Raw genomic sequence first — 26,758 nt, 5'->3', positions numbered from 1 at the left:
AGAAACATTTATGTTCCGCATCATTTTAGGTCCATTTCATCAACTCTGGTTGCCTCGAACGTGCCCCGTCGTGCGAGGTTTTTTTTAACATAGTTAACCGAAGGGTTGAAGAAAACCAGCCCAGCTTTTCATGGGGTGGCGGTACCAACACATGCGTCGAACATTTTGTTCGCAAACAACGGCCGTCTTGAAGGGCCATCCTGGCACCGGAAATGATCGACTGATCGCGCCGTGGAAGAAAAACCACATGAAACGCACGAACGCATGGGAAGTTCCTTGCTCCTTCCTGGATGGACCCACCAATAAGGCGCTTCACTGCCGCTGTTGTTGTTGTTTTCGTTGCTGCTGTGGTGCGCTGATGTAATTTCATTTTGGGCCCCCCGGAGAGAGTGTCGGTGACGAAAAACAGGCACCGGAGGCTGCGTGAAACGAAACAAGAAAACGTTCACCATCATCGGAACCGAAGCATATTAAAAATCTCACACGCTTTCGGGCACACACAAGCATGCAGTTCCGGACGGGCAATTGGAAGCCTTTCCGATCCGGATCACAGCATCCGGAAGCTAAGCGCCACAAGCGTTGAATTATTCAACATAAGTCCGACTTCCGACAGCGAATGGAAAAACGGGACGCGATGGAGACGCCTGGTGGCGCATGGTGAATGTTGTCAGTCATTCGACGGATGATAATGTTGGAAATTGATTTTCCTGTGCGAAGCGAAAGTTTTGCCCGACCGAAACCCGGTGTCCGTCCCTTGTCTCTCGGTGGCGGTGCCCCGATGGGGAAAGTTTAACAAAAAGCGGGGCCCTTTTTGCGAATGGACGAGCGCCACGTTTCGGAGGATGCTTTTTTTACCAGCAAAAGCAACCCCAGCCGCGGGTTGTTGGCTGGTTGGCTTCTTATATTTACTGCGTGCCAAGGGACAGGCACGTTGCGTCCACGGTAGTGGTACGTGTTTCGCGATATTCCCCAAAAGCCGAAGCCATCTTTTCTGTCTTCTCGGAAGCAAGGAGAGCGAGCTGCGGTCTTCGGGGAATCTTTTCGTTAGCAGATTCGTTAACGATAACATAAACACTAACTTTACACAACTTTGCCTACCCGTGACGTGGCCCCCAGTCGTAAGGCCGTCGAAGGGAACAAAACACGATGGAAAGGTCCGTATGTTTGTTTTCGACAATGGCAAGGCGCACTAGAAACACACTGTTAACCACCGATCAGAACGGGGTTTACGGACAGTTTCGCACGCAAACCAAATTTAAGCACCACCAAGCTAGCTGCCTTGTAGGTTCAAAATTTGGTTACACATATGGATAGCAGATGGAGGGCCCCATTCGGATGTTAACTCTAAAAGCATAAAATTCAACAGCAAAAAATGTAAATCATAACACCTCGTCCATCCCAATGCCGCGTCCGGGTTTAACGCTAAACAGCGCGCCCCGATAAAAGCTAAGACAGATTTTGATAGGCCCCTCATAAATCTGCGCTGCGTTGCAAGTCTTGTGTATCGGGCACGCATGTTGCTTCACATTCGGGATTACATGCGGGATTTAAAGCATCGCGTCACACGTGGCCCATAGCTAAAGTGCTTTTCGCCGTAATAATCACAGGGGCGATAATAAGGTCACATCACACGCCACGCCCCTAATGGACGGCGGATGGCGTTGTACCTGTTGCTCTGGTCACAACTCTCTGGAAGCTCTACTTTCCACTACCGGACCGACGACGACGACGGCAACGGCCAAAGGTGGTCTCATAAAGCAGTGCTTCCCGATGCTTCGGAAAGCGTTTCCGCATCTCTGTACCATTAAACATTAAAGTCCGTGCGCGGCCGTCCGTCCAAGCTCGCTGCGGGCGGCCCCTCTGGAGAAATGCGAAAAATTCATCAAGAATTATTGGCCGCGGGGATATGCTCGACGGACGATGCTCGCTTGCTGTTGCTTGGTCTGGTTCCGCTGTTAATGCGGACTGTTCCAAAGACACACCACCCCGTTGTTGGAGGACGATGAATGTTGGGTGAGCGCATGCGCCGGCATCCGGGGATCACTTTGCAGGCTTGGCCTCGTCCTCGTCAGGGGCTACCTTTTTCAAGTGCCGGCGATACGGTCTGATGGCAATTCCGAAAAAAGGTGCCAGGACATCGCCTGACCGGGCGACAATCGTCTCCCCCCCCCAGTGGGACTAAAGAGGACACATCAATCAAATATTGGAATACGAATCGAGCACAAACTAATCGGTACCGAGCGCGCTGTCCGGGCGAAGTGCACCGCGAACCAGAGAAAAATACGTAGAAACTGAAGCGTGGCCGGCGGAGGCTTCCATGCTGGGTGCCGGGTACTGGTGATGCTGTCAAGAGCAGCGGCGGACCAGCGGGCGGGCCATCGTCGGGATGTAATCAAAGTTTATAGAGTGGAACAAATTAAAAGCTAATATGTGACCAGCAACGGCTGAAGGACCACCAGCATTCCTTGGCTTTTCGCTGTCGGTGCTGCTCCATTTTCACGGCGGACCGAGGTCATGCAATTAGATTCATTTGCAATGTGGCTCTCGGAGTGCCTCATGGCAATGGACGATCGATCGATGAATGAGTGAAGCACCGATAACAAGTGGACGCTAACTATTCAACAGAAGTGAAAAGAATTCAATTTCAAGCGTCGAAGTCAACAGAGCGCCAAGGCAAATCGAATAACTCAGGCGTAATTATATCCAACGCTTTTGATAAATGACAGACCTTCGTTACTTTTTACAAGCCATTCAATTGTGTTTGTGATGCCCTTAGAAACAACCATCAGCATTTCATGGTGTACCACTACCTTCCAATCCGACCCCAATCAACAGTTCAATATTAAAAGGTGATCCAATAAAATAAAATTAGATCAATGTAAAGCTTTTACAAGACTTAAGTGGCAAGTTTGGATACGCTACTGGGCAGCGCAGTACCTATAGAAGATTGATTCTAAATCGATGAGCAGAGCGAGCACTTTCTGAATTAAATATATTCCTATCGTGCGATGAGCGTTCAAAACAATTACCGTTTTCATTTTCTCATCTCATGCTCCCTTTTCCGAATTTTATTTGATTCTGAGCAGCGAACCTAATCCATATGTTACCATAAAAACAAGCTTCATTGGATGAAACACATGATAGTGAACAGAGCGTCCCGTGTGTCTGCGGCAGAACGTAAACGACGATGGTTAATCTCACGCTTTTATCCACTTTTCCCGACCGGCCCCGACTGGCACACACGGCCACACATTATCGATTTAGTGCCTAATTTTTCCGTTCACCAAAATAATGCATGAAAGCCGCGCGGGCTCCGCACCACTGAGAGGGAAAACATTGATAACAAAGAACCATAAAAGACGAGCCGGCTTCACAACCCGCTTAGCCTCTGCTCTTATACGATACGATAACGAATGATACCGGCATTCGGTACGGTAAACAGCGGTTCGCTAATGCTCGACGAAGGCCGCATCATGATGATGGCGTGGCCACAATTCATCAATCGATCCTTCGCGCCGGTGTACTTATGCTGTACAGGCATTGAAGTCACGGGATGGCGCGATCGAACGAACGCCCTACGTATAGAGCCCATCCCGACCCGGGACGGATGGATGAATGGATGATGGAACACACAATAGAGGCCGGCGTCGTGTGATGATGAGTTGGGCACGGGGTCCTCGGCCCCTCCCATTAGGATGCTGCTGCTTGACGGGAATCTGGGGCCGCCAAAGTTTTCGTCAATTCACCATGGCAAAGCACACAGCGCAGGGCCAGACGCCGCTAATGCCGAGGGCTTAAAACTCTTTGTCTTTCATGGGGCTCACACGCGCGCGTCTTTTTATCTTCCACCGGGCTAATGTTTCTTTGCGAACTGCGAAACTTTTCGTTCCACAAAGAATCGGGGCCCCCCCAAGCAAAAAATAAGCAATGTATTCTTTTTTTCGATGCTACCATCCGATCACATTATGCAGTATGTGTCATTTGGGCACGAGTTTCGAACGGAGCGCGATTCGCGCGCACCCAATAAATGACAGTTTAAAACCAATTTATTGCGAAAAAAACGGACGCTTTTAATATTTTGCAACACATTATAAGCTCGCCGTGCGCGAAACGATGCAAAACGTGAAGCCGAACCGTGCCATACGTTGGAGCCAATTTATGATGCACCAATAGTGTGATGCAGTGTGGAACGCATTAAACTTTATGGAGCATGAATATGCGACTCATAAATACTCTGTTTATATCGTTTGTAACAAAGCGCACAATGCGTTGGACTGACACAGCCGAATATGCAATCTGTTGCAATCGAGGAAAAATGTAGGGCGCAGGATTTAATAGGGAACTGCAGTGTTTTATTTCGAGAAACTACACCTACCACCGAAGCCGAGGGAGCTATACTTGTGGCTTCTGTGATCAATCGATGATTTTTTCCAGTTTTATACAACTATCAGTTTATCGGTTTAGTATCGATGCCTGGGGAATGAAAAAGGCGAGGCCATTCCGTCCAAAAGGCAATCGACAACAATCGATCAAAATGAACCATCAAAAAGGCGCCATCGTCGCCATGTGTTGACGCAAGGACGGCCAATTAAACGGTAAAGTGTGCGCTGTTCATTGGATATTATCCTACCACGTGCCTCACATTTCAACCAGTGATGGGGGCTTGGGCTGATCGATCAGACACGTACTCCACGGCCTCCAAGACAGCCTCCGCCGGTCTCGGGATCATCCGAATAGCAATTTATTCGAAGCAAACTCAAAATGGTTGAATATGATGGAAAGTATTCGGGAACCAGAGATCATTATTCAGCGGCGCATGTCTGTTCCGCAAAACAAGAACTTCCTTCCCATTCTTCCACCAGGGACTACGGACGGCCACTGCGCCGTCACGGGCAGGCAGCAAATAGGTTTACGATAATACCATTTGCATAGGAAAACGTGTGTTCCACGCCGATCCGGCGCGGCACTCCGAATGGACTTAATTGAATTGCCTGTCGGCCAACCGGCCAAAACGAAAAATGGAGGCTCGAATAACACACCCACCAAACGAGGAAAGCCGCCCGGTGGGCCATGGCAGGCAAATGATGAAAATATCAATTTCGACACCCACCAAGCCGGCCGGTCGGCCACCACCAGGGAACCCCCCGGTGGCCCCAAACGCGAAAAGGATACCATTTGCGCCGCGCGCCACTCCTCAAATATCCATTAACCGAAGAGCAAATTGAGACAATTTTTGAATTTTTATAAACTGAGCCCCACCCAGGGCGACGGGGGGGTGTCATGGCCGCGAGAGAGATTGTTCCGCGAAAACGTCAAGTGGCGACAGGTGGACGGGGCTAACGAGAGGGCTCGTGAGGGTTGCCAAGCCCTGGACTGGCAGCGCGAGTGTTCTACGAAACCCGGAGAGGCCCAGCCCGTGAAACGTGAATCTCAATTCCGCTGTAATTAATATCTTATGAGGCACGCGCCCAAGCACCTTGCCCTCTTCTCGTGTGCCACTGTACTTCTTGATGCTCCGAAACGCGCCGTTTTGCACTCTCGCGTTACAACAAGGTAGGCAGGAGCGGCCACACCTCGAGAGCTTTCAGAGTTTACCCTCCACTCGTGTGCGTGGTGGGCCTTTAACCTGACCCTGTGTGCCCGACCGACATCCACAGTACACTGTGGCATTGTTCCTGTTGGGTTGTTGGCGGACCTCGCAGGACCTTTTTCCTACGCCCTCACGACACAAATTTATATGCAACTCCGCACTGGCTCCGGCCCCATACGGCATGAAATGGGCTCGCTTTCGCTGAAGGGTCGTTTCTGGAAACCGAAAAAATAGAAATAATTGCACCACAGATTTCTGGGTGCCACGTCGTTTATTAAGTCAAACGATTTCTTTCCCGGGCGCCATTGCTTCGGTGAACGTGTTTTTTTATTGTACCTTTAAAATGAAACCGCGGAGCGTGGAGTCGAATTTCGCCTTTGTCGGTTTTGGTTCCGCGGCGTACGGGGCAAATAGATTTTGATGAAAATCTGTTGCGGTGGTTGCGGTTTTCCCACTGGCGGGTTGAGAAACCGATCCGTAACCGTTCGCGACGACGCCGAGACCGACCGATAACGATGGCAACCGGCGGTTCGGGATTGGCACGGGAAAGTGCAATTTCACCGCCGCACGGAGAGTGAAGCCCTGAGCGAGGGCCAAGATTTGGTACGTGATTGGAAAAGGATTTGCCCGAAAAGATGGCGGTGCACCAGAATCGGAGCTCGGGAAAGGATAATATTCCCCCGGGGGGTCTGCGTTCTGTGGAGGCCGTGCAGCAGTTGGGGTGGACAAGGAAGCACCCCGGAAATGCTGTACACATCCCGGGAATCCAACCCATCTGAGCAGGGAGCAGAGATCTTTCCGGATTACTTCTTTTCATTGTTGCCAATCTCATCTCGGAGCATGGCGGAGGTGGCCATCATGGAAAACCGGCTGAATTAAATCGAAAATGCAATGCATATTAAAATGTTGAACACTCAGCGATACTGGGCGGCTCAACTGGAACAGATTTGACATTTTTAAACTGCAGGGAAAATGAGAAAAAGACGAATCGGATCTTCGCCGTACGTTGGTCCAGCCTATGTTCCAGCCCGTGCAGTGGTGTTAACTGCGGACAGACAGTGCGGCAAGGCGCAGCGCCGTGACCCGCCGGTTGATGGAGGCATAAATCGTGAGCCAACATGGATCCGAACGTCCCGTACGTGCCCTGTCCGATGGGGCATCCTTCTTGTCTGGCTTCGTTGTACTTTTTTTTTACGTTGGCCACCGTTCCTGACAGATGCTCGCAGCAAGAGAAACCACGCACGCCCGGCTCGGTGTTTGTATTCGGCTCACTCCGGGGCTCGCTTGTTGCTTCGGACGTGCTCACATTCGGCCACCCCGAGGATCGACCATCTGTGGCGCCGGCCGATGCAGTGTGTCACCGCAAACAGCGGCCCATAAACGGATTAAATTCGATCTCCTCCACACATCCGCTGTGTGCCGTCTACAGCCCGGATTCCGGGGGTTGGGCCTGGAATGGCATCACATTACCCCAGAGGAGAGCCACCACGACAGCAAGAGGGCACACACAGCAGTCCCACCCAGAGCGATATTTGAACCTCGGGGGCTCTCGGGGCCACGAAGAACACACACCAGAGCAGTTCACTGTATTGATCCTGGGCGGCAGATGTTCAGCGCCGCAACACAGGACACACCATCATCACAAATTGAACCAACAAATGGAATTAGAAAAAAGCGTCATACACCGACCAGCATAAGACTGGTGGTGGCGTAAAGCGGCGCCATGTTTTATTAAATCTCCTTCTTTCGTCACTCTCTCTCTCTCACTCTCTGTCTCTCTGTCGGCTGGTGTGAACTTCAATCCTTACTCTGGGCTGGTGGAACGGTGAGCCGCCATTCCCGTATGGTGGTGTATAAATTTAATTTGGAGCCATCGCTGTAGAAAATATTCGATCAGCCTTTGGGGGGTGGTTGCACCAGCGGCCGTCATGCTTCCGCCAAAAGCGATGACATGCAGGGCTCTCGGGGTCAGACAGGAGAAGAAAATGCCATTATCGAGAAGAGGAGTGTGATTACCATCTCCGAGGATCGTCTTTTCGTTACGAGATCATAATTGTAGCTGACTTCAAAATTGATTTCGATACATCGATTCTAGCTTTCGGTGAAAAATAAACATAAACAAAGCGAATTTCAATTTTCAAATTTCGATTTCAAAGAATGACTTTGGTAACGAATACATCGGATATTAACCGTTTGCCCGATCAAGGTTCAACTCAAAACAGACAATGCAAAAAAAATTTTAAAAAACACCCAGAAAGCTGTCCATAATCCATCTCCACGAACAATTTATTGTCAATTAGAGCACACATCCGTCGACCACTTTATTAAAGCCTCGGTGCGCCATTTCCGAACGTGTTTAATAATAGTTAAGTCCGGTTTGTTTGTTTATTCGCACACGATTATGGGCTTAATTTAAATGCTCGCATTGATTATTCTTTTTATTATTCATCTGCCGACCCGACCCAATACAACTGCTGACCCGAAATAGTGCTATGTAAATTTTAAAAATTAAATCTGACACCAAACGATCAAACATCAAACGATCTGAAGGTATCAAAACAAAATTCATTGAACGAGGATTCATCAAACGATGCAAAAAATGTGCTGTCGAAACACGTCAGATCTGAGCCTTCTGACTACGGATTGCTTTGTGGTACAATAAAGGATTTTTTTCCACCTCGCAGGCTTTATACCATATTTATAGAAGTGTCAAATTGTGTCCGAAACGTCAATTTCTGAACGCCAATGGTATGTCAAATCATGCATCGAACATAAAAGTCAAAGTCATCCCCAAAACGCCGCACGTAGTAGTCATTGTGGAATCATAACGCGAACGTGAGGAATAATTTACGCATTCATTTAATTTACCTTAAACTTTTATAATTATCGGCGCAGATCTTCGTCGGGTGTTCGATACTCATCGTAAGTAGGTTTTTATTTCCAAAATTCCACTTTTGATTAGGAACGAAGTAAATGATCAACAAGATTAGCAAGTAAAACCATTTACGTGAATCGGTAACATGTGCCCGAAACGATCTGAAGTGCCGGCACTAGAGCTTCATCAAACAGGATCAAGCATAACACACTGCATCCAAACAGCCATTGGTTCAAATAAATTCAAATTGGGGCCAAATTATTCAAACGCTGGCAATGGAAGGATCATCAAAGCGCCCCAGCCCCCCGTCTATGCTGGGCTGTGGTGTGGTAAATATTCAACGCAACATGACTTATAAATTAGTTTAATATTCAGTGGAAAAAGAAAGCAAGCGGCAAAACGATGGAACGTTGAGACAAGGGGGGTTCCTGCGGGGTGCCAGCCTCTGGTAAGGTCAATTTGCATCCTACGGCCATTACCGAACCGGGCCGCGTCGTTGCATCCGCTACACAGCTCTTTCAGCTGAAGGCACAGGCACCGTACTCGGGATATATGCTCTCCGGTCATTTAAATGTAAACCCTCGGTGTGTCTGGCAATGCGCCCCGTGAGGGCCGGCACTGCATTACCACACCTATGGGCAAAATAGGAAAACTCATTAAATATGGAACAGCCGTAATGAGCATGGCGCGCGAAGAGCGCTTCGGTAGGGCTTGGTTGACGCGTTTCACACTGGACGGGGTTAGCATCGAGAAGAAATGGGACACTTCCTCTTCTGAGTGCAGCAATATGTCCTAGAGCGGCCCCAAAGTGAGAGCTTTTTAAAACTGGACACACAGATGGTATGCATTTCAATCAAGCCTCACGTCGTCCCCGTGTAGCGGAATCATCGAAATACCAAAATACCGCGTTCCATAATGAAGTGCAGCCCACGGGTATGACGATTCGTCGTTCAAGTGCAGTATAATGAGGGTGTAATTATTCACGCCATTCGGCACAGTTATGCAACGGTGGCCAGGCGGCCGGGCATGCACCGTAAATCAGACGCCAAAGATGGTCTAGAATGCACAATTTCGGGATGGAATATTTTCGAGGCACGAGGCACCAACAGGCCAGCTGTATCGGTATGCACCTAATGCACCGTGCAGCCAATGTGCATTCGAAAGAGAGAGAGAGAGAGATAGAAAGAGAGAGACACCGAGCAAGCCAAAATAATGCTGAACGATCCACGGCCACGGGGAGGACGAGTGTTGCATAAGAAATACGATTCAATTGCTCGCTCCCCGACCGTCTCTCCCCCTGGAAGCTAGTCTGGCGCGTGCAAATTGTGTCCCTTTGCGCCGTGGTGGGTGAGCGAGAGACCACGCTCCACTCGAAGGCGGAAGTATGGCCGATTCCAATTCCGCTCGGGGCTACGGCGAAGATTTATGAATGATCGGATGTCGCATTGCCATTCAATGCTAAAGGTTTGGTGTGCTGGACTGCTGCAAACGAACGGCTGACGTCAGCCAACGATGGTTGGACACCGCGACAGTAGCCAATTTGCACCCTTCATTCACCGTTGAAGCGACCTTCTTTTTCCATCCTTCCGATTTGCTTCAAAAAGGAGGAACGGCTACTTTGCATTTTAGTCCATTGGCGTCCATTAGGTAAAATATTTAAACATCATCAGGGCACTAGGAATGCAGAAAAATGTCTTCATTGCGTAGTTTGATCGAGAAAAAAAACCGCAAAAACGTACAGTGAGACGAGCTTACAGAAAATGCACTGAAAACTCCTGGCCTCCGGGACACACCTTTTCTCCGTAACTGGAACGGAACAGGGACGCATCGCAGGACGCTCGATGTGGAACGTGGCGTTGTGCCAATCGCTGGGTGTAAAGCAGCACAGCGCAAAAGAAGCTTTTCGCTTGTATCAATCAACAACCATCCCGTAAGAGGCTTACGGACGGTTTTCTTCCGTATCGGCAACATTTACTTCACCGTGCAACAAAGCAACAGATATCAGCACGGGAGGGTGGCTTCGTGGAAAAACTCATTCTGACCCGTCCCGTGGACCACAAAAGCGGAACTGGAGAGCAGGATGGGGCGCCAATTATGAATACACTTTTCGAACGAGCCCCTACCCGGGAGGGATTTTCTTTTCTACATCACTCAGCCACTCGACTTCGGAGCCTCCACAGAGGCTCGAATGCAAACCTCTGGCCAATCAGCTCTAATCCCCTCCAGTGTTCAAGGGCGGAGAACCGACTGACCGACCGATTGGATGGATATTTTTTCAATCATTCTCGTTTGTCGAGAATTCGTCCAACCCGGGGGCAGGCACCTTGGAGGACCGTATCCTTGATTACACGTTCATAATCGCACCACTTCCCTGTACGAGAGCTCTGCCCAAGGAACCGGTTTCCAGGAAGGATCTCAAACCGTCGATAATTGGCCACCACCCTTTTGTGTGCGAATTTGGGTGGGACTACGTGTGGCAATGGCGCTTCACAAAGTCGAGAGGACGAACGCAGACCGTTCTACGACGGTCGCCAGGATTAGCATGCGATCGGTGCGCGGTGTGTGCAATCGTTGTTCGGTCCCTAAGGCACCGGAGAGCTTTCGGAACACAGTGCAAACACAAACACAACGCCATTGGCCCAATGTTGGGCCGAGAAGTCGAGCGTGAGCCACATGTTGGTAACACGAAACGAAAATTGAAAATCAAATTTATTATCCCTCTTCGTTAAGCACCGTCTAAGGATAGGAGCAGGCGCAAGATGACTTCTCAAGAAGAAACCGTGGGTGTGTATGTTTTGGGAGGGGTGGCGCAAACAACATTCAACTTCACAATTCGTAGCAAAAAACAATTGCTCTGGAGCAAACAACTTTCAACAGAAAACGTCCCTGTCGGTAACTCCAAAGCCCTCTAAACTCCGAACATGGCCGTCGGAAGTCAACAATATGGTGGAATTATAAATCATAACGGAATTCGGCGTAGATTGAGCTTTCTTTCAGCTGGTTTCCAGAGCCGCGGGGCAACAGACAGGCGGGACGGCATACACGCATGAAAGTTAGGACTGCACACGGTCCATTCCCACTCTTACCAGGGGCCACACGAAAGCTCTTAGGAAAATGAGTGTAAAAATAGCCCATCCGCAGTAATCGTCACCAGCGATCCGGGAGACTTTCGCAACAATGTTGGGGAAAAAAGTTGGTACGCAGCCAGGACTTCAAAAGGAAGAGCGCCCCGAACCACATGTTCGGAGGGTGATCTGAGGAACGGATAGCGAGGGAGGATAGCGAAGAGAGCATCGCCTTCGGGTCGGGCTAGCGGTTGGTGTGTGAAATGATGAATTGAAGAATTATCCCCAGGGACACCACGCACCGGAGCGCGTCACATTCTTTTAACGGCACACCAACGTTAAAAGGTTTCCCCCGGCCGATAATGTGACTCCATAAAAATGTAAGATATTCCCTCATGGTTGCGCCGCACGCCGAGTAACAGGAAACGTTAGGACAAGAGATTAAGGAATGCACTCTAAAAAAGGAACAAAACAGGACGCAAACGCGTAATACGATCCCGGATGCTGCCGGGACGCACGCGTGTGCGGTTGAAGTGCGAGTATCCCTAAGGAGCATTACCAAAGGAAAACCACCAACTGGCTGCGACTGGGTGTTGGTGCCCTCGCGCCGGAAGTAAGATAAAAGCCAGAGCGGCCACCATTCGGCACGCAACTCAGCACCTGACGGCCCCGCGCTGTCCAGATCCTTGCGAAAAAGGCGAAACCACGTCGGCGAGCGGCCAAGCAATTTGGAAATTATCTTTATTTACATCTGCCCAAAACCTAAGGGCCTCTTACTGAGCGCCCGAGTCTGGGCCAAGAATGGGACTCCTTCGTTAAAAACACCACTCTTTACGCGCTCCAATCAAACCTTTCGTCGCTTCAGAACACAATATTGACGTGCCTGCTCTACGCGGAATTCGAAAAGCTACAAAAGGGCACGGATGGCGCCCTGTAGTCCTCCGACTTCTTCTACGGAAGCAGCACTTCCGCCAGCGAACACGACGGAACACGACATAAATTGATTTTGCCTGATTCCATCTACACTCACACCAAGAGGGCAAGGGTTTTCGAGGGCCCCAAGGAAATTATTTGCGTACTCGAAGGGACTGGGCCCGTAATATGGACACAAACCCGCCGGCAGGGGGCAAGGGTTCAATTGCGTGATTGGGGCCGCCGCTGCCAGGGTTCAGCACCGGTCCCCGGAAGCAAAGTTTTATGCCTCCGATTGGAAACGCGCGAAGAAATATCTTCGATTTAACGATTATCGTAAAGACAGCATCACTCCGATCGCGCTTCGAGGGCCACACGCCCAAGAACTTTGAATTTAGGTTCGGGAAAAAAAACATAAGAACCACCGAACCGAGAAGCGCGTAACTTTTGGGGATTATTTTTGGGCAACTTTTTCTTGGTGGGCGACGACGGCGGTCCGTAGAAACACAAGCAAAACCAATCTTATTTTCCGCATTATTATGCCCATCGAGGGAACGAGCTTTATTTTTACCATGCCGACCAACGAGACAGGCCTGGCGCCCAGTGGCCGTCAGCAACAACCACCCGCCCAAAAATAGGAGCGCGCGTAATGTAGTAAAATTCCTACACTAATCCTCTTTCGGAAAAAGGATTTTCGACCAGCCGCGGTTGGGTCGTCCCCCGCTGTCGAGTAGCTCCGTGTAAACAATTTCAATTAAACGACACGTGTGTCCTGGGGGATCGTTTCACGATGAGTCACTCGCCCCGGAACCTAACTCGGTTTTCGGGTGCTTCGAAAAAGCCAATTAAAAATTCATTATCCAAATCAGCCCGAGTCTGGACCGCCAGTGCTACAGCCGGCGTCCACAGGTAACGGACGCGGGATAATTTCCGCTAACTTTATTAGCAAGTGATTCGAGAAAACGCAAACGACGCCATATATTTTCGCTTCCCCTTAACACTTGATAGTCTCTCTGCTATTGAGTTACTGATTCCGCTGAACAATTTTATGCAATTCCTGCATTTGCATCATCATTTGCAGCAGATAACGCAAGCGTATCTAAATATAAAAGCTGATGATAGTGCCCGTTGACGTGGCAAGACGACAGGATTGCACCGTCGTTACGCGCACACCATGGAACAACGGTGTAATGTTTCTTCCCTTACAGCAGCAAATCGTTGTCCTTCGACGACAGACTCCGCGTGATGCGATGCGCCGTCAGAAGAAAATGATTTCCGTTTGGCGGAACTTCCGGTGTCCGGGAGAGTCGCGAAAGTGAACTCCATCGACGGACCGGAAGTGTTCGTTCTGAAGACTAAATGGGAGCGATGATGGGGTCCTCTGCCGGAGAACGTAGATAATAATGGAGGTGCCAATGAGCCGATGCAAAAACAGGAGTCTTCAGTTCTTTGGCAACATTCTGTAACACAATGCTGTACAGTTTTTATTCTACACCTACCGATTGGTGTCGTAACGATGGGTAGAACAATATCAAGAGCTGTGTTATTAAAATCGAAAGTAATATAGTATAGTTTCATTTGTGGTGGCGTTTGTTAGGCTTTTTTCCAAATAAAGATAGAATTGCGTCATCTCGAGTGTATGACATGAATGTTTAGTGGCTGTCAAAGTTTGGACACCACTGTCTAGGACAGTGATTTGCCGGTGAGCCAGCCATCATAACAGTAAGCTGTGCTTATGTCACCTCTTGGCTTGTGCATTCCTTTCGGAGCTTAACACAAAACAAAACATAACAAATAATAATAATCACAATGGTCCTGTGGTGCCATGGGCTTGTCGGTCAATTCCCGGAAAATAGGATACGCCTGACTCGCCTATCTTTCTCTCTCTGTCCGCGGTGTCGTCCCATTACTACGGCCCACGGCAAACCAGCAAAGTCGATGGTCCATAAAACCCCGTTCGTCAGAGAATCGCAGCTGGCGGTGTGTTAAATTGCTTTCCGTTATGTTGCCATGGTACTAGCGCGACAGTGTCCCGCGCACCGGGGCCAATGATGTTACACTTTGGCGCCTTCCAACCGCTGCCCGCTCAACAATGTTAGCTTTCTCACTTCACACCTGCTCGGCATCGCTTTCGTTTAGTCACGCTCTGCGCGATTGACAAGTTACTGGAACGAGCGGAAACGATACGGGGAGGCATTCAAGCGGTAAACGAGCCCCTTTTTAAAACGTCGAACGTGGAGCGTTTGGGTAATGGGAATATAAACTTTTAAATCGACCGTTTGTTAAATTCAGTAGCCGGCCACCAACCGGTTGCACTTTTCGTGCACGTCATGGTGTGGTTGGGGCCATAAATATCTCAACGCCAGCGCCGGTGGTGGCGCCGATGATGGTGCGCTGAAGACGACGGAAAGGATAACAATCGCGATGCGACCACACAATCCGGGGGGCTTAGTTCCGTGCCGTTAAACGGATACACACCACACACGCCTGAGTGGGAAGACAATTATATCTGTATCAATTTGCCAGCAGGAGCACGTACCATGACGAATGGCCGAGGCTTAATCCTTCGAAGTACCGCGGCTTTCTCGCTCAGCGTATCGTCCGGGCGCACAGCGCAGGAAGGTTAATTCCGATATTACATCCGTTCTCTGGGTGCGGTGAATCGGTCTCGACCGGCCAATTGGTTCATGTTACATGGAACGCACACACATGCGGATCGAGTTACCGGTCGGGCTGGACATCAAGCGTCCGTGACCCTGAGCAGGAGAATGTATTATCCTGTTATCCCATTTTACCGCATTCTGCTCGAAGCCCGGAGCAGTACTACGGACACGTGGGTCTGCAGCGCGCTTCCCTTCGATTATGCGCATCTTACTGGCCGCTCCCGACCGGGGACCGGAAAGTGGGCTACTAAATATAGCCACGACCGGCAGTAGCAACTAAACGTGGCCACTCGGTCGCTCTCGCTCGAACGGTGGCGGCCGCACCCTTCGGAGCGAAAAGCCCACTGGCTGAGCCTCTTCTCACAAATAATCAGCATAACTCGCATAGTCGTGGTGGTGGTTGTCGTCGTCCCTCCGTCGGCTTGGCGCGATTGACGTGGAACAGCTCCGGCTTAACCGTCCGGCGTTTTCTCTCTGTCGACCACCCATGACCACAACCGGGCGCCTCTCCTGACCCGCTGAAAGACTTCGGGAAAGTGAGAATTAAATTTTCAACACCCACGGAAGCTACAGACTGCCGCCTGCCTGTGCGTGCCACGTATATTATCGTCTCCATCATTAATCTTTCCACCGAACGGCAATCTCTGGTTGGCTGGCTGGCGGGGTCTGTTGTTGCAGCAGAGAGGGGGCAAAATAAATGTTTAACGCTAATCCTTGAAAAAACAAAAAATGGACGCACAGCAGCGGCCAGGAAGGCGAAAGCAAAAACAAAACCCGCACAACAATAATTAATGAAATTATCATCAAACTAAACGGGATTAACGGCTCTGGCAAGGGTTTAGGAAAATGAGAATCCCTCACTCGAGCGCGTTTGGGAGTCCGCGCCGTCGGCGAATAAATATCATCGGTACTCCCCAGCCGGACCTACGAGCCATCTTCCACGTTTATTATGCGAAAACTAACACGCATAGAATGTGCTTGGCTCAGTGATTAGGCATGTGATACGCTCATGCGGGAACCGAATCTTAATTAGATTCCTATCAGTGTGTCCCGGAACGATAATTACATTAACTTTACATCGCAACCAACTACACACTGGGGGGCGTTTAGGTTTTCATGCTGAATTATGCAAACTCGGCGCACGAGTGGCACAGGACACCGCACGCGTGCTGCAAGCCACAGCTACGTGCCACCATTATGATTGATCGATTCAAAAGCCAGTCATCTAGCGGCTGGGAGGCAGCATCGTCACTGTCGGAGGAGTCACGGTCGGAGGCGTCACTGTCGTAGGGAGAGTGAAAGAGGAAAAATTGGTCCGCAAATTGATTGGCCGCAACGCTGACCAGGGTAATGAAACATCATTAGAAGCATGGGGCAGTGGCCTCCTCCTCCGGAGCTGCGCGTATTGACATTAGTGTAATTGAATCGTTGACTTCCCAAAAGACTTCCAATAAAACGCACCTTCCAACTTTCGCTCCTCATACGCAGCTCATCATTCTCCTCCAGGCACGAGTCGCAAAATAAATCATTCAGAGGGTTAGCGACTCGGCTTCAACGAACCGACGTCAGGTGCACTCGAACTAATTTCGGTTTTGTTTGGCAAACGCGAACAACGTAATGAAATTGTATTACGCAGCATTAGAACAAGATGAGCTGTGTTTAGCCCCCTCCATCGATTAGTTCTCATCGATCGAATGGTTCATTAATCTACACGCTCTAGAGACCGTCACTTTCATTGCTGTAGATAGGAAAATTCCAAACAGGACCAGGTCTAGAACAATTTTCACAAAAATAAAACTCCCATTACAAACGTCTCGCAACAAAGACGCGACGTGCCAATGAAATGGGCACACAATTTATAACTTTGATGGATAATCAAGCGTCAAACGATAGCGATATTTTATCGGACCGAAAAAACGGAACGAAGTTCCCTTAAGCAGTGAAAATAAAATGACAAGAATGAGCCGATTAGTCCGAGCGAATGGATTGGCAGACACTGAAATGCTGACGGCAAGAAAAAGAAAGGAATCTTCGGGCCCATGCAGAGTTGGGTCCTAAATTTCGGTTTTTTGCATTACCGTCCAACAACGAAAAACTGTTCCCAAATCGCTTTACTTCCCTTTATTCATGACCCTTCGGACCGATGCCCCGAATTGGCAAGGGTCAATCCGCGCGGGGGGTCCTAGAACGATTAGCAAATAATTACTTCGATTGCATGTCGTAAGAGGACAAATATCATTATCTGGACACCGCGTCGTATCAAAGGGACAATATTCTAGGCTAAACACAGAGGGCCTTTCCTCCCCTGTGGACCCCCCCTCTATCTTTGAGGTGGTTTTCCTTATTTGTGCTCTAACGATCGTCGGAAGGGCTTAGAGCTTGTTAAGCGATTACGCGGGACCAACGAATGGTAGTAATTATAAAGGTAAAATTTATGCAAACTGTTTTGCAATCACAACCGCCGAGTTTTGTTATCAAAAAACGAACCAAAAAAACGGTTGGGAATAAGATTGGCCCAATCGTTCCACAAACAGTCACAGGCCGGTGGCAAGAGAAAAAAAGAACTCCGAAGAAGATCAGGACTTTGACTGCAGGATCATAGCGCGAAAACTTTTCTAATTATCGCCGGCAGCGAGTTCTTCGTACCATGAGTTACACGGTTCGTTGCTGCGTTTTCGATATTGACGCTGGAAAATGGTTAAAATTATTGCCCTCAAGTTCAGGGAGCATTTTCGGTCGTGGTTTATCTATTTTTCTACGATTCTCGTGGATCAGAGAGTTGGTACAGGTCAAGCAACAGGTGTGTGGTAGCATTAATCTCAATTTGATGGTAAAGAATAATATTAGGGATATTTTAATTATGTGGATACAGTTTGATAACCTCAGAACGCACACTTTTCGCCATTATATACGATCATGTTTTTGTGCTATCTCCGGTAAGCTTTTACCAAGTTTCCAAGCTCCATCTGGTACGTACATCCATTAGCAGATTGTTAATATTTAATTTATAATTAAACTATTTCTTTACCTGAGGGAACGCTGAAACGCAACGAGTTGGTCAGAGTTTTCCCGGAGAGCTCATTCTGTTAAATGCGTGAAAATACACGTTGGTCGTGATGGACAGAAAATAAGCACATTACCCAAACAACCCGGGACCGCATTGTGTGCGTTGGGTACTTCTGCTTCATTGATCAATACACCCCACAATACAAGTGAATATTTCGTGTGTTCAATATTCATTAAAGTTACCACACATACACACCGACACCACTTTGACGGGGTCTTGGGGTTATGGTACCAAAATTCGGTCCCGATCAATCTCCATCCATCCATTCCTTTTTGTTTCTCCTCCACCTTTTTGGGAGGTAAAGTGAATTCAGCCAGGGTTGTTTGGCCGGGACCGAACACATTAGACCGCAGTTCAAATTAATCGCTCTCGCTCTCGCTCTCATGGCGGAGGAGTATCTAAACCATATAATATTAATATTACATTACCCACTCAAGAGAGAGAAGGCTCGCTTTTGGCAAGCACTTCTTTTTTGCCACCACCATCATGCCATAGAACGAAAGCCAATGAAAGCCGGGCCTTTGCTGGCATGTTCTGCTACCGGAGCATGATTTTCCTCGAGACTGTACAAAAGCCGAATAGTTCACGGAAACCGATGGACCGTCACATCAAAAGGAAGCTTCACTCCGCTGAGCATTGGCGAAAAGCGACAACACGAGCTGGTCGTTGTTTAATTGTTTTTCATCTTTTTTTACATCAAAAATTAAAAGCCTTTTTGGGGACTGATTCGAGTTTCGGTTCCATTAAATTCAGTGCTCGGTTATGATAAAATAATGAGCACCTTCCAAAAGCACAACCCGTCGGGGACACGCACGGATGAAAGATCAAATTCGAATGCTGGAAAAGAATGGTCGAGTTCCGCGAAACATCCAGGCGGAAACCAATAAACGATAATGATCCAACGATTTTTTTTACCGATAATAAACTCACCTTTGTTGCGCATGCCAGGACCACCGCACGCGGCACGAATGTGCCGCTAATTTTTACAACCATTTGGCGGATATTGCGCCAAAAGCAGTGCGCTCAATGGCAAGTGTCAGAAGTACGTGCTGGACGCGTGGGGAACGCCCTCAACTCGCTAACGACGGGGGCTCATGATTCGTTTGTCTGTGCCCAAGAAGCCCAGCAACGAAAACGAAACTAATTATCCGATCCTTGATAATCAACCATTTCGCTAATTTGCATCCGAGTTGTGTGTTTCAAGCGAAAAAAAGATGGTGTTTTTTCGCACATCGTTTCCGGTGTTTCACAAGCAGATATGAGAGCGAACAAACAGGGAAACAAACACTTCAAAAGAAATGATCGTGAAATGCTCGAAAGAACTGCACTTTTTTTGGGATAAATTTCATTTGCAGACAAAGCGTGCTCTTGATACACAGGACACAGCATTGGGTACGACATAAAGCAATTTCCGGTTCTATTTACAACAGAACCATCAGGAAACGTGCTCGGCGAAATGCGAAACCACACTATATCCACACAGCAAGCGATGCAATTTGGATGGTCATGGCTGAAATGACGCAACGGAACACGCGCCCTTGTCTCCTGTCAAGAGCGATCTAGTCATCATCCTCGGAAGACGTTATTTGACTCGAATATTCTTGAGCGAAAAATAAGGTTACGTACGACACACGTTGAGCTTAGTTTATCAAGCTTATGAAGGGTACTTTACATCATTTTAGTGTCCCGCACGACGAAGAATGGCCCCAGTGAGCTCTGCTGACGAAAAATACCGCTACCGTGATGGTGGGTGAGTTTTTTAAAAAAACATATATTACTTGGCATGTGAGTGGTAAAAAATGCTCACTACACAAGAAGCATTAGTTACAGCGACCGACACGGCTAGAAGGCGCGCTTCACGTGGGAGGGCAGGCAGTAAACACTTGGACAAGTGTTTTGCACGACACACTCGACGATCACACCACGCCCCGCGCTTCGATAGGGCAGATGATTAGGGGCAATGCCGGCGAAATTGGAAACATAAAATTGAAAGCACCGCACGACAAGATAGCTGCTCAGTCGCCTGTCTAGCACTCCAACGCAGTACCGTGCGGGTGATAAATTGCCACTAAGGCTTATCAGGCCTCGGTGGACCCCAGTAGTCCTTCGCCTCAATCTATTTGAATGATGCGCTGCCGTCATGCCGGGCCAAGACGCACAACTCCTTCCGTCACAGAGAGCGTGTGTAGCGAAATTAAAATCTCATGCAAAGGTCGTAAGTAGTGCTTTCCGCTGTGAGCCGCCGCACACAACACCTTGCAGGTGTGTGCCCAGAGGGCTCAACACGTCGCACACGCCAAGGCTAGCAGTACGCCGGGGCGAGTAGAAAATCCTTGCATCCGGAAAATGTATACCCTACACGCTCCTTTTCAGACGACAAAGAGCGAACACATCACAGCCTTCGGCGTCGTCCAGGGTGGTTGGCGTGCTCCAGTTTATGCTTGCCAAGTGCCGCAAAATAGAACACGGACCAACAACAAGCACGAGAGCGTAAAATCCACGCTCGGCCAACCCGGGCTCGGGTGGGTTGGAGTTTGGAAAACGGGGACACCTGGTTCCCACCGCCAAAGTGGCGGGGAAATGGACGATGGCGATGAAAATGGAGCGTAAAGAATGGATGGCAGCTCTGCAGTCGTGGTGCACCCGGAGGAGCAGCATTCAGCGTGCACATCACGGGTAGAACCGGATTATGATTAAACAGTTTTAAAGTTCCACACTTTTATCAACTCCAGCCTTGCGTAAGTAGGGTACGCTCGGTGACGGTAGAAGTCATCCCTCGGGAAGGTTGGGCTCCGGATTGGGGAAGGAGACGAGAAAGTTCTGCGCGAAATGGACAGCTTTTCACCCGGAAGGATGATGGTCGCAAGGAAGGAAACGGTAAAGAAGCGTATTGCACACGAAACTTATGCCATTTGATAATACTTTTAGCGTTCTGCACGCGAAATTTTGCACGCTCTAACGTTCGTGTAAAATGACTGATTTTTTCTGTTCCTCTGTCCCAGCCAAACAAATGTTGCTCGAGTTCGAAGGAAAAGTTTTGGCGAACAAAACTATGGCTGCCGCGACAAAGTGGACACGGGAAACGCACGCACGCAACGATAAGCAATCACGCAGGCAGATGCAACCGTTCGGCAAATGGATGAATATTAATCAGAGGTAAAACCAACCCGAAAACTTGAATATTACTGACCTCCACAGTGCTGCTGCGCGCGGCTGGGGGCCGGGTCGCCAAGCCTCCGCACCCATCGCGATTGTAGGTTTTTCTCTGTTTCCGGTCGGAACGGAAAGTTTGGAATGGGCCATTAAAAGCACCACATTGCGCCGTGATTACAACCGCTAAAATCTCATCATCACATTTCAACGAAATCATTGTCTGCGGTCGTGGGTTTGGGGCGGCAAACGCAAACTCGACGCTCCTTGTGGCGCCCGGCTCCTGGAGACGATTATGATAAGGATGAAATGTTGGATGCTGCTTGAGGCCGGCCCCGTTTTCGACCGGTTTACGCGATTGCGATTGGAAAGCGGGGGCCCGTTTGCACGTGACCAACCGAAGAGTTGTAATTTTATTTATCGCTTAATAAGTGCGAAAAATTGTCGTAAAGATAAGCCCGCCAGCCGGCCATTAACGTGGAAGATCGAGGAACACGTTTTTCATTAGCAAACAGTTGGGAAGGATTGTTCTATACTGGTTTCTTTGCCACAGTAAGTGAATGGCGGATTTACTGTTGGTAATGTTAAATTGGAGTAACGCCAAGATTGGAAGCAAATACGTGTTCCGTAGTTTGGAGCGCATCATCGACCGGCAACCGAACATTGATCGGGTGGAGCAATTATGGCTTCACTGATTGACCTCGCTGAACGTTTGCCCCAAGCGGCATACATGGCTGCGATGACGCACGTTGGTTTCCCGCGTTCTCGTTGCATATTCCAGCTTTTTCCTTTCAAGACAGTGATTTTTCATTCAACCCACCATCGCCACGAGTCGGGCATGACGCGACGCGTTTCCGGTGACAAACTGTCAGGAAGTGAGAGATTTTCTTTCCCATTTTACCACGCTCGACCGAGCCGCGGCCGCAAGCTAACGACAAGAGTATGAAGGAAAGCGTAATCACAGTAATCCCGTTGGAGGCCAAGCATCAGCAAACTTGAGAGGTGGTGGATGCGATTCCATGGCGTATCCTCGGGAGGCGAGGACCCATTATCATCCGCCAGTGACAGTGCCCCTTCTAAGCCGCTGTGCACCCATTCTCGACCGACGGCGGATTTGGATTACGCAACCAGGAACCAGGGAAATGTCGTGCGCTCCTTTCTAGCAATCGACCAGAAAGGTTGATTTCCTTGTGTGAGAAGCTCGAAAAATCTTCTTTACGCTCGAAGCAACACGTGACCGCCACCGGCACCGACCAAGGCAGCCGCAGCAGCAATCAGATGAACCCAAAAGGCCCAACTGCCTCTGGAAACGGTAGCCTAGCAACCGTCGCTGAAATGAGTGTGCCGCTTCTGTTCAGTTCGGGAAATTTTCCCAAATGGGACCGGGATTAGGAAGGCCCTTGCCTGCCGGGTGCTTCGCTCCGCTGTGAGTGGCCATCCGAGTGTGATTTTAGTCGTCCCTCGAATATGCTGACCGATCTATGCAAAGTGTGGAGCCGTCGGAGAGCGCACGAAACCGTCGTAAATACGTGACCCGGGCGGAGCGTGCAGAATCATCCGAAGAGTAAAGCTACCGGTGGCCAATGTTTGCTTCAGAGGAGCTGAGCAGAGGGGAAAGACTGAGCTGCCTCCGCGTTCAGCAACGGCAAGGAAGGGGACTAACTTTGTCATTCAATTTTCATCCAATTTGAGAGCGAAAAATCGCTAACTCCGCATCGAAGTCATCGATCCAGACCCGAACCTAGGAAAATAGTGCCATTACCGGAGGGAGTGCCAGGACGTACGCTCAAAGACAAACTTCTCGGCTAAAGGATACACAACCGAAATCGACGCTTGGGTTCAGTGGATTTAAGAGGCACCGACAATAGCACATTGATGTCGATTTATAAGGTTCGCGAGAACATTTTTGAGATTTGTTAGAATCATTCAAATACCAACGTTATCGAGGGATCATTGTTCGATGTCAGCGATCGAAAAGACTGTTGCCTCTAACTCCTCTTTAATGCTCCGTGATGGAACGCTCGCCCGGTGTCCTTTGATACGCAGTAATGACTCCACCCCGTCGCTGCGAGTTCCTGGCTCGGGACGGACGCAAACTTCAAACGAAACCGAGTGGTCCCATTCGTGATTCCCATGCTGCAGACACACATCAGCAAATGATTTAAATGTTGGCTCGTAACGCACGTTCCCGAGATGCCGCATACGCCCTTATGGGAATGTGAAAGGAATCAGCATCCCTCTCCAGGGTTCTTGGAGAAGATGTGCGCGGTGTTCTCGATAATGAACAGTGTGGCGGCTTGCATCCGATATGAGTTTGCAGCTTTAAAGCTTAAAGAACTCTTGGAGATGAAAGAGTTCCATTTGGCAGCGAACAAAACACTAACTTGGAATCCAGTTTAAACACCTTTATTAGGGACAATGTTTTTGGTAACTATCCAAAACATTCCTTCCAAGCCTGATTAGAAAAGAGTTGTTTTTATTACATCAGCTCTCAGAAACGTTGAAGGATTGACTCGTCTATAGTTTGATTGCATTAAGCCATTTTCGATGAAATAAATGAACATACTGTTTTGTAAACCTTTATTTGGCATCAGTATGAAGTAAATGGATTTGTGGATTGATAATCAATAGATGAAAAATTCAGAAGGAACAGAAGTTGTTCCTTCTCGTTGCAAGCGCAATTTGCAGATTATGGTTTATCAATCGAACCGGAAAGATTAGCAGTAATCGATTAACCGGAAGCGCAACTTGCATTGATCCGTGCACAGTGGCCGGAGACAGGATGAATGACACGCGACATAGACGATAGCCGCCCATCGTTACCCTATCTACAACATGTTCCTTCGTAGGCAATCGTTATCAAATGGCTTCAAGATTCTTCGACTGTAGGATCCGTTACAGGCACCCGTCTTTCTAGCACTTTAATGATATTTCACCTCCGGTGGGAAGCAGGCGTAGGAAGAGCATTTTAAAACGGCCCATCGTTCGATTTCTGTAGGCCGTCCTCTGTCGTACTCTGGCGGTGTGTACCCCGAGGCCTATATTGATTTTTGACGCGCCATCAGTGTTCCAGAGCCGAATCTTTGCCGTAGACACCGGTGTTAATCCACCAATTTAAAGCGCCTATTGCCCGGCCTCTCGATTTGTAGGACGGGCCTCCAACGATGCCCATTTTATTTTTATCAGCATGTCTTCGCTTCGCGTCTACTTCAAAATGTGTCCAGGGAGGGAGGGGGCTTTACATTATGTGCCGCTCTTGCCGCCGTTTTCTCAGACGAGGACACTACGAACGCAACCAGAAGAGAACTTTCCGTTTACACTTTCCCTCGCGAATAGTGCAAAGCGCGCACTGAAGAAGAATGGCAAAAGCTAAAATGAAGATCCCGTCAGCAGAAGATGACAACAACGATTTGTGCAACGAAAAACCGGGGTTCCAATGATGAACCACATGAAACCGCACCGAAAGTAGGTCACGGATGGAACGGGCCTAAAGGTGCTTTGCTTATGATGGCGATACTTACACAACCATTCCGTAGGCTCCTTCACCGATGTACGCCAGGTTCGTGTACCGTGGGCCAACCTCGAACAACTGGCCGCGGATTACCTCGGCATTTGGGTTCTGGTTGACGACACCGTTGTTGTTGGCCGCTGTGCCCGCCGCACCACCGCCCGCCGCTGTCGCTGCCGTTCCGGCGCCAGCCGCAACCGATGCCGTCCCACTGTTTGCCGCCTCTGCCATGTCGACTTCCGTCCCGCTTCTTGCAATAACCCGGCCCCAGAAACTTGCTAAACTTCGTCTTCGGGCCCCTTCTTGAGCAAGCAGGCGGTGACCTGTTTTTGTGGTTTCTTTGCAATCGACACGGAGTGTTGCCGGTGCTAATTGTTTGCCTTCGAGTCGGATGCAATTACTGGCGGGCCAGAAACGAAAACACAACACTTCCCTACGGACGATCAAAGGACGTCTGGTGTGAGGACACCGGCAACAAAGCCACACAAACACAGGCGCGTACGCACGCAGCTACAGCGTTGTTCGGTCGCAGCCTCCTTTTTGATGACACAATCACCGGTCACGCTGCTTGATAGTTGTTGCCGAAGGGTGAAGGGTGTGCCAAAAAACCGGACACGCTCATGCACACAGTTGACAGGATGCTCTGGTCAGGAAGCCACAGAGAATTTTCGGGTTTTTACATTTACACTTTCACTGACAGGAAACGGCACTATTCACTGCGATACCGAAAGAGGATAAAACACGAAACAATGGGCACACGTCGACACATACACAGGCACACGCAGTAGGTCAGCCAAAAATGTTATGCCTTCCAGAATGTTATGCCTTCCGAGCTGACAGCAGCTGTCAAAGCGGAACGCGGATCGCAAACGGGTGCGCCGCAAGGGAGACAAGCAAAAGAAGAAACAGAACAATAAAATTTGTGGATGCGACTATTGGTGGAATAGATAGCGGCATAAAAGCCAACCTTCCGACACCGTCTCCGACAGATAAGTGATAATTATGAGCGGAATGAAACGATAAAATTGCACCGCACACACCAAGCGCCGAGCCGAGTCCGAGAGTGAAAGCCAACCAGCTGCTGCTGACCAGCCCTCCGATTCCGCGCCTGAACGGTGTAGTCTAGCGCGCCAATTAGGGCGCTAATATTCGGGTGTTATCGGTGGACACCGATAACACAGCAACGAGTCGCTAGCTCGCCTGCTAAGGAACGCAATCACCAGCACGAAGGCGGTCCAAAGGCGACCGGATCGAAGTCGGCTCTGTTGTTTTGGTTTTCAGTTTTATTTCACCTAAAACACTTTGCGTAGCATTCCTTTACGTCGCGTTTCCGTGGTTTGCTACACAAATGACTTCGACAGGATCACTAACACACTCGCACGCTCCCAGTTCCAGGTAACGCAGGGAGCAGGAGCAACGGCCACACCAACCTGATGGGGAAGATATTTGCTGGCTGCCGCCGAGACAATGCGCCTTCGGACTTTCCCTGCCGTTCGCCGTTCGTAAGTTCACTGAAACACGTAACTCTGGCGGGCGCTTGCACTCCAAGCGGACTCGAGCACACGCGTCACTACCGGAAGGGCCCAGGGACCACCGTCGGTCGGAACTTCCTCGATGCACTTGCCAGAAAGCGAACGGACGAACGGAAAAGTGGTGCTGCGTGCGTCGTTCGGGAGCTGCCTTTCGCTGTGTGACTGGCGAACTGTCCGACTTGGAGCGTGTTATGTCGACTCGAAGTGACAGCTCCTTTGGGCCGAGGGGCCAATGAACGCAGCAATGAACCTTCGAATGAACCATTTTAGCTGCAAACTGCAAACATTTTTTATTACCTTTCAGGATTGTATCAAAGTTCGCAGGATCTTGCCTTTCCTTTTTTTTCGTTTAAATGGTTTTCCTCTCTTATTTCAGCTACGGGGCGCGCCCGTGCA

General features: G+C 49.3%; 1 protein-coding gene across 1 annotated transcript in view; it reads right to left on the bottom strand.

Moving 5' to 3' along the window:
- Positions 1-26,309, bottom strand: part of LOC131211314 (mitogen-activated protein kinase 1) — a 39,555-nt gene extending 13,246 nt beyond the window's left edge. Inside the window, exons 1-2 of the mRNA XM_058204732.1 lie at positions 26,261-26,309; positions 24,844-25,546 (exon numbers count right to left, since the gene is read on the bottom strand). Of these exons, the coding sequence (XP_058060715.1) occupies positions 24,844-25,061 (218 nt within the window). The 5' untranslated portion in view covers positions 25,062-25,546; positions 26,261-26,309. The remainder of the gene's footprint in view (positions 1-24,843; positions 25,547-26,260) is intronic.
- Positions 26,310-26,758: the final 449 nt, after the last annotated feature.

Source organism: Anopheles bellator, chromosome 2 (assembly GCF_943735745.2).
Source record: "Anopheles bellator chromosome 2, idAnoBellAS_SP24_06.2, whole genome shotgun sequence".
Classification (NCBI taxonomy): Eukaryota; Metazoa; Arthropoda; class Insecta; order Diptera; family Culicidae; genus Anopheles; species Anopheles bellator.
This window is presented reverse-complemented; position numbering and strand designations above follow the sequence as displayed.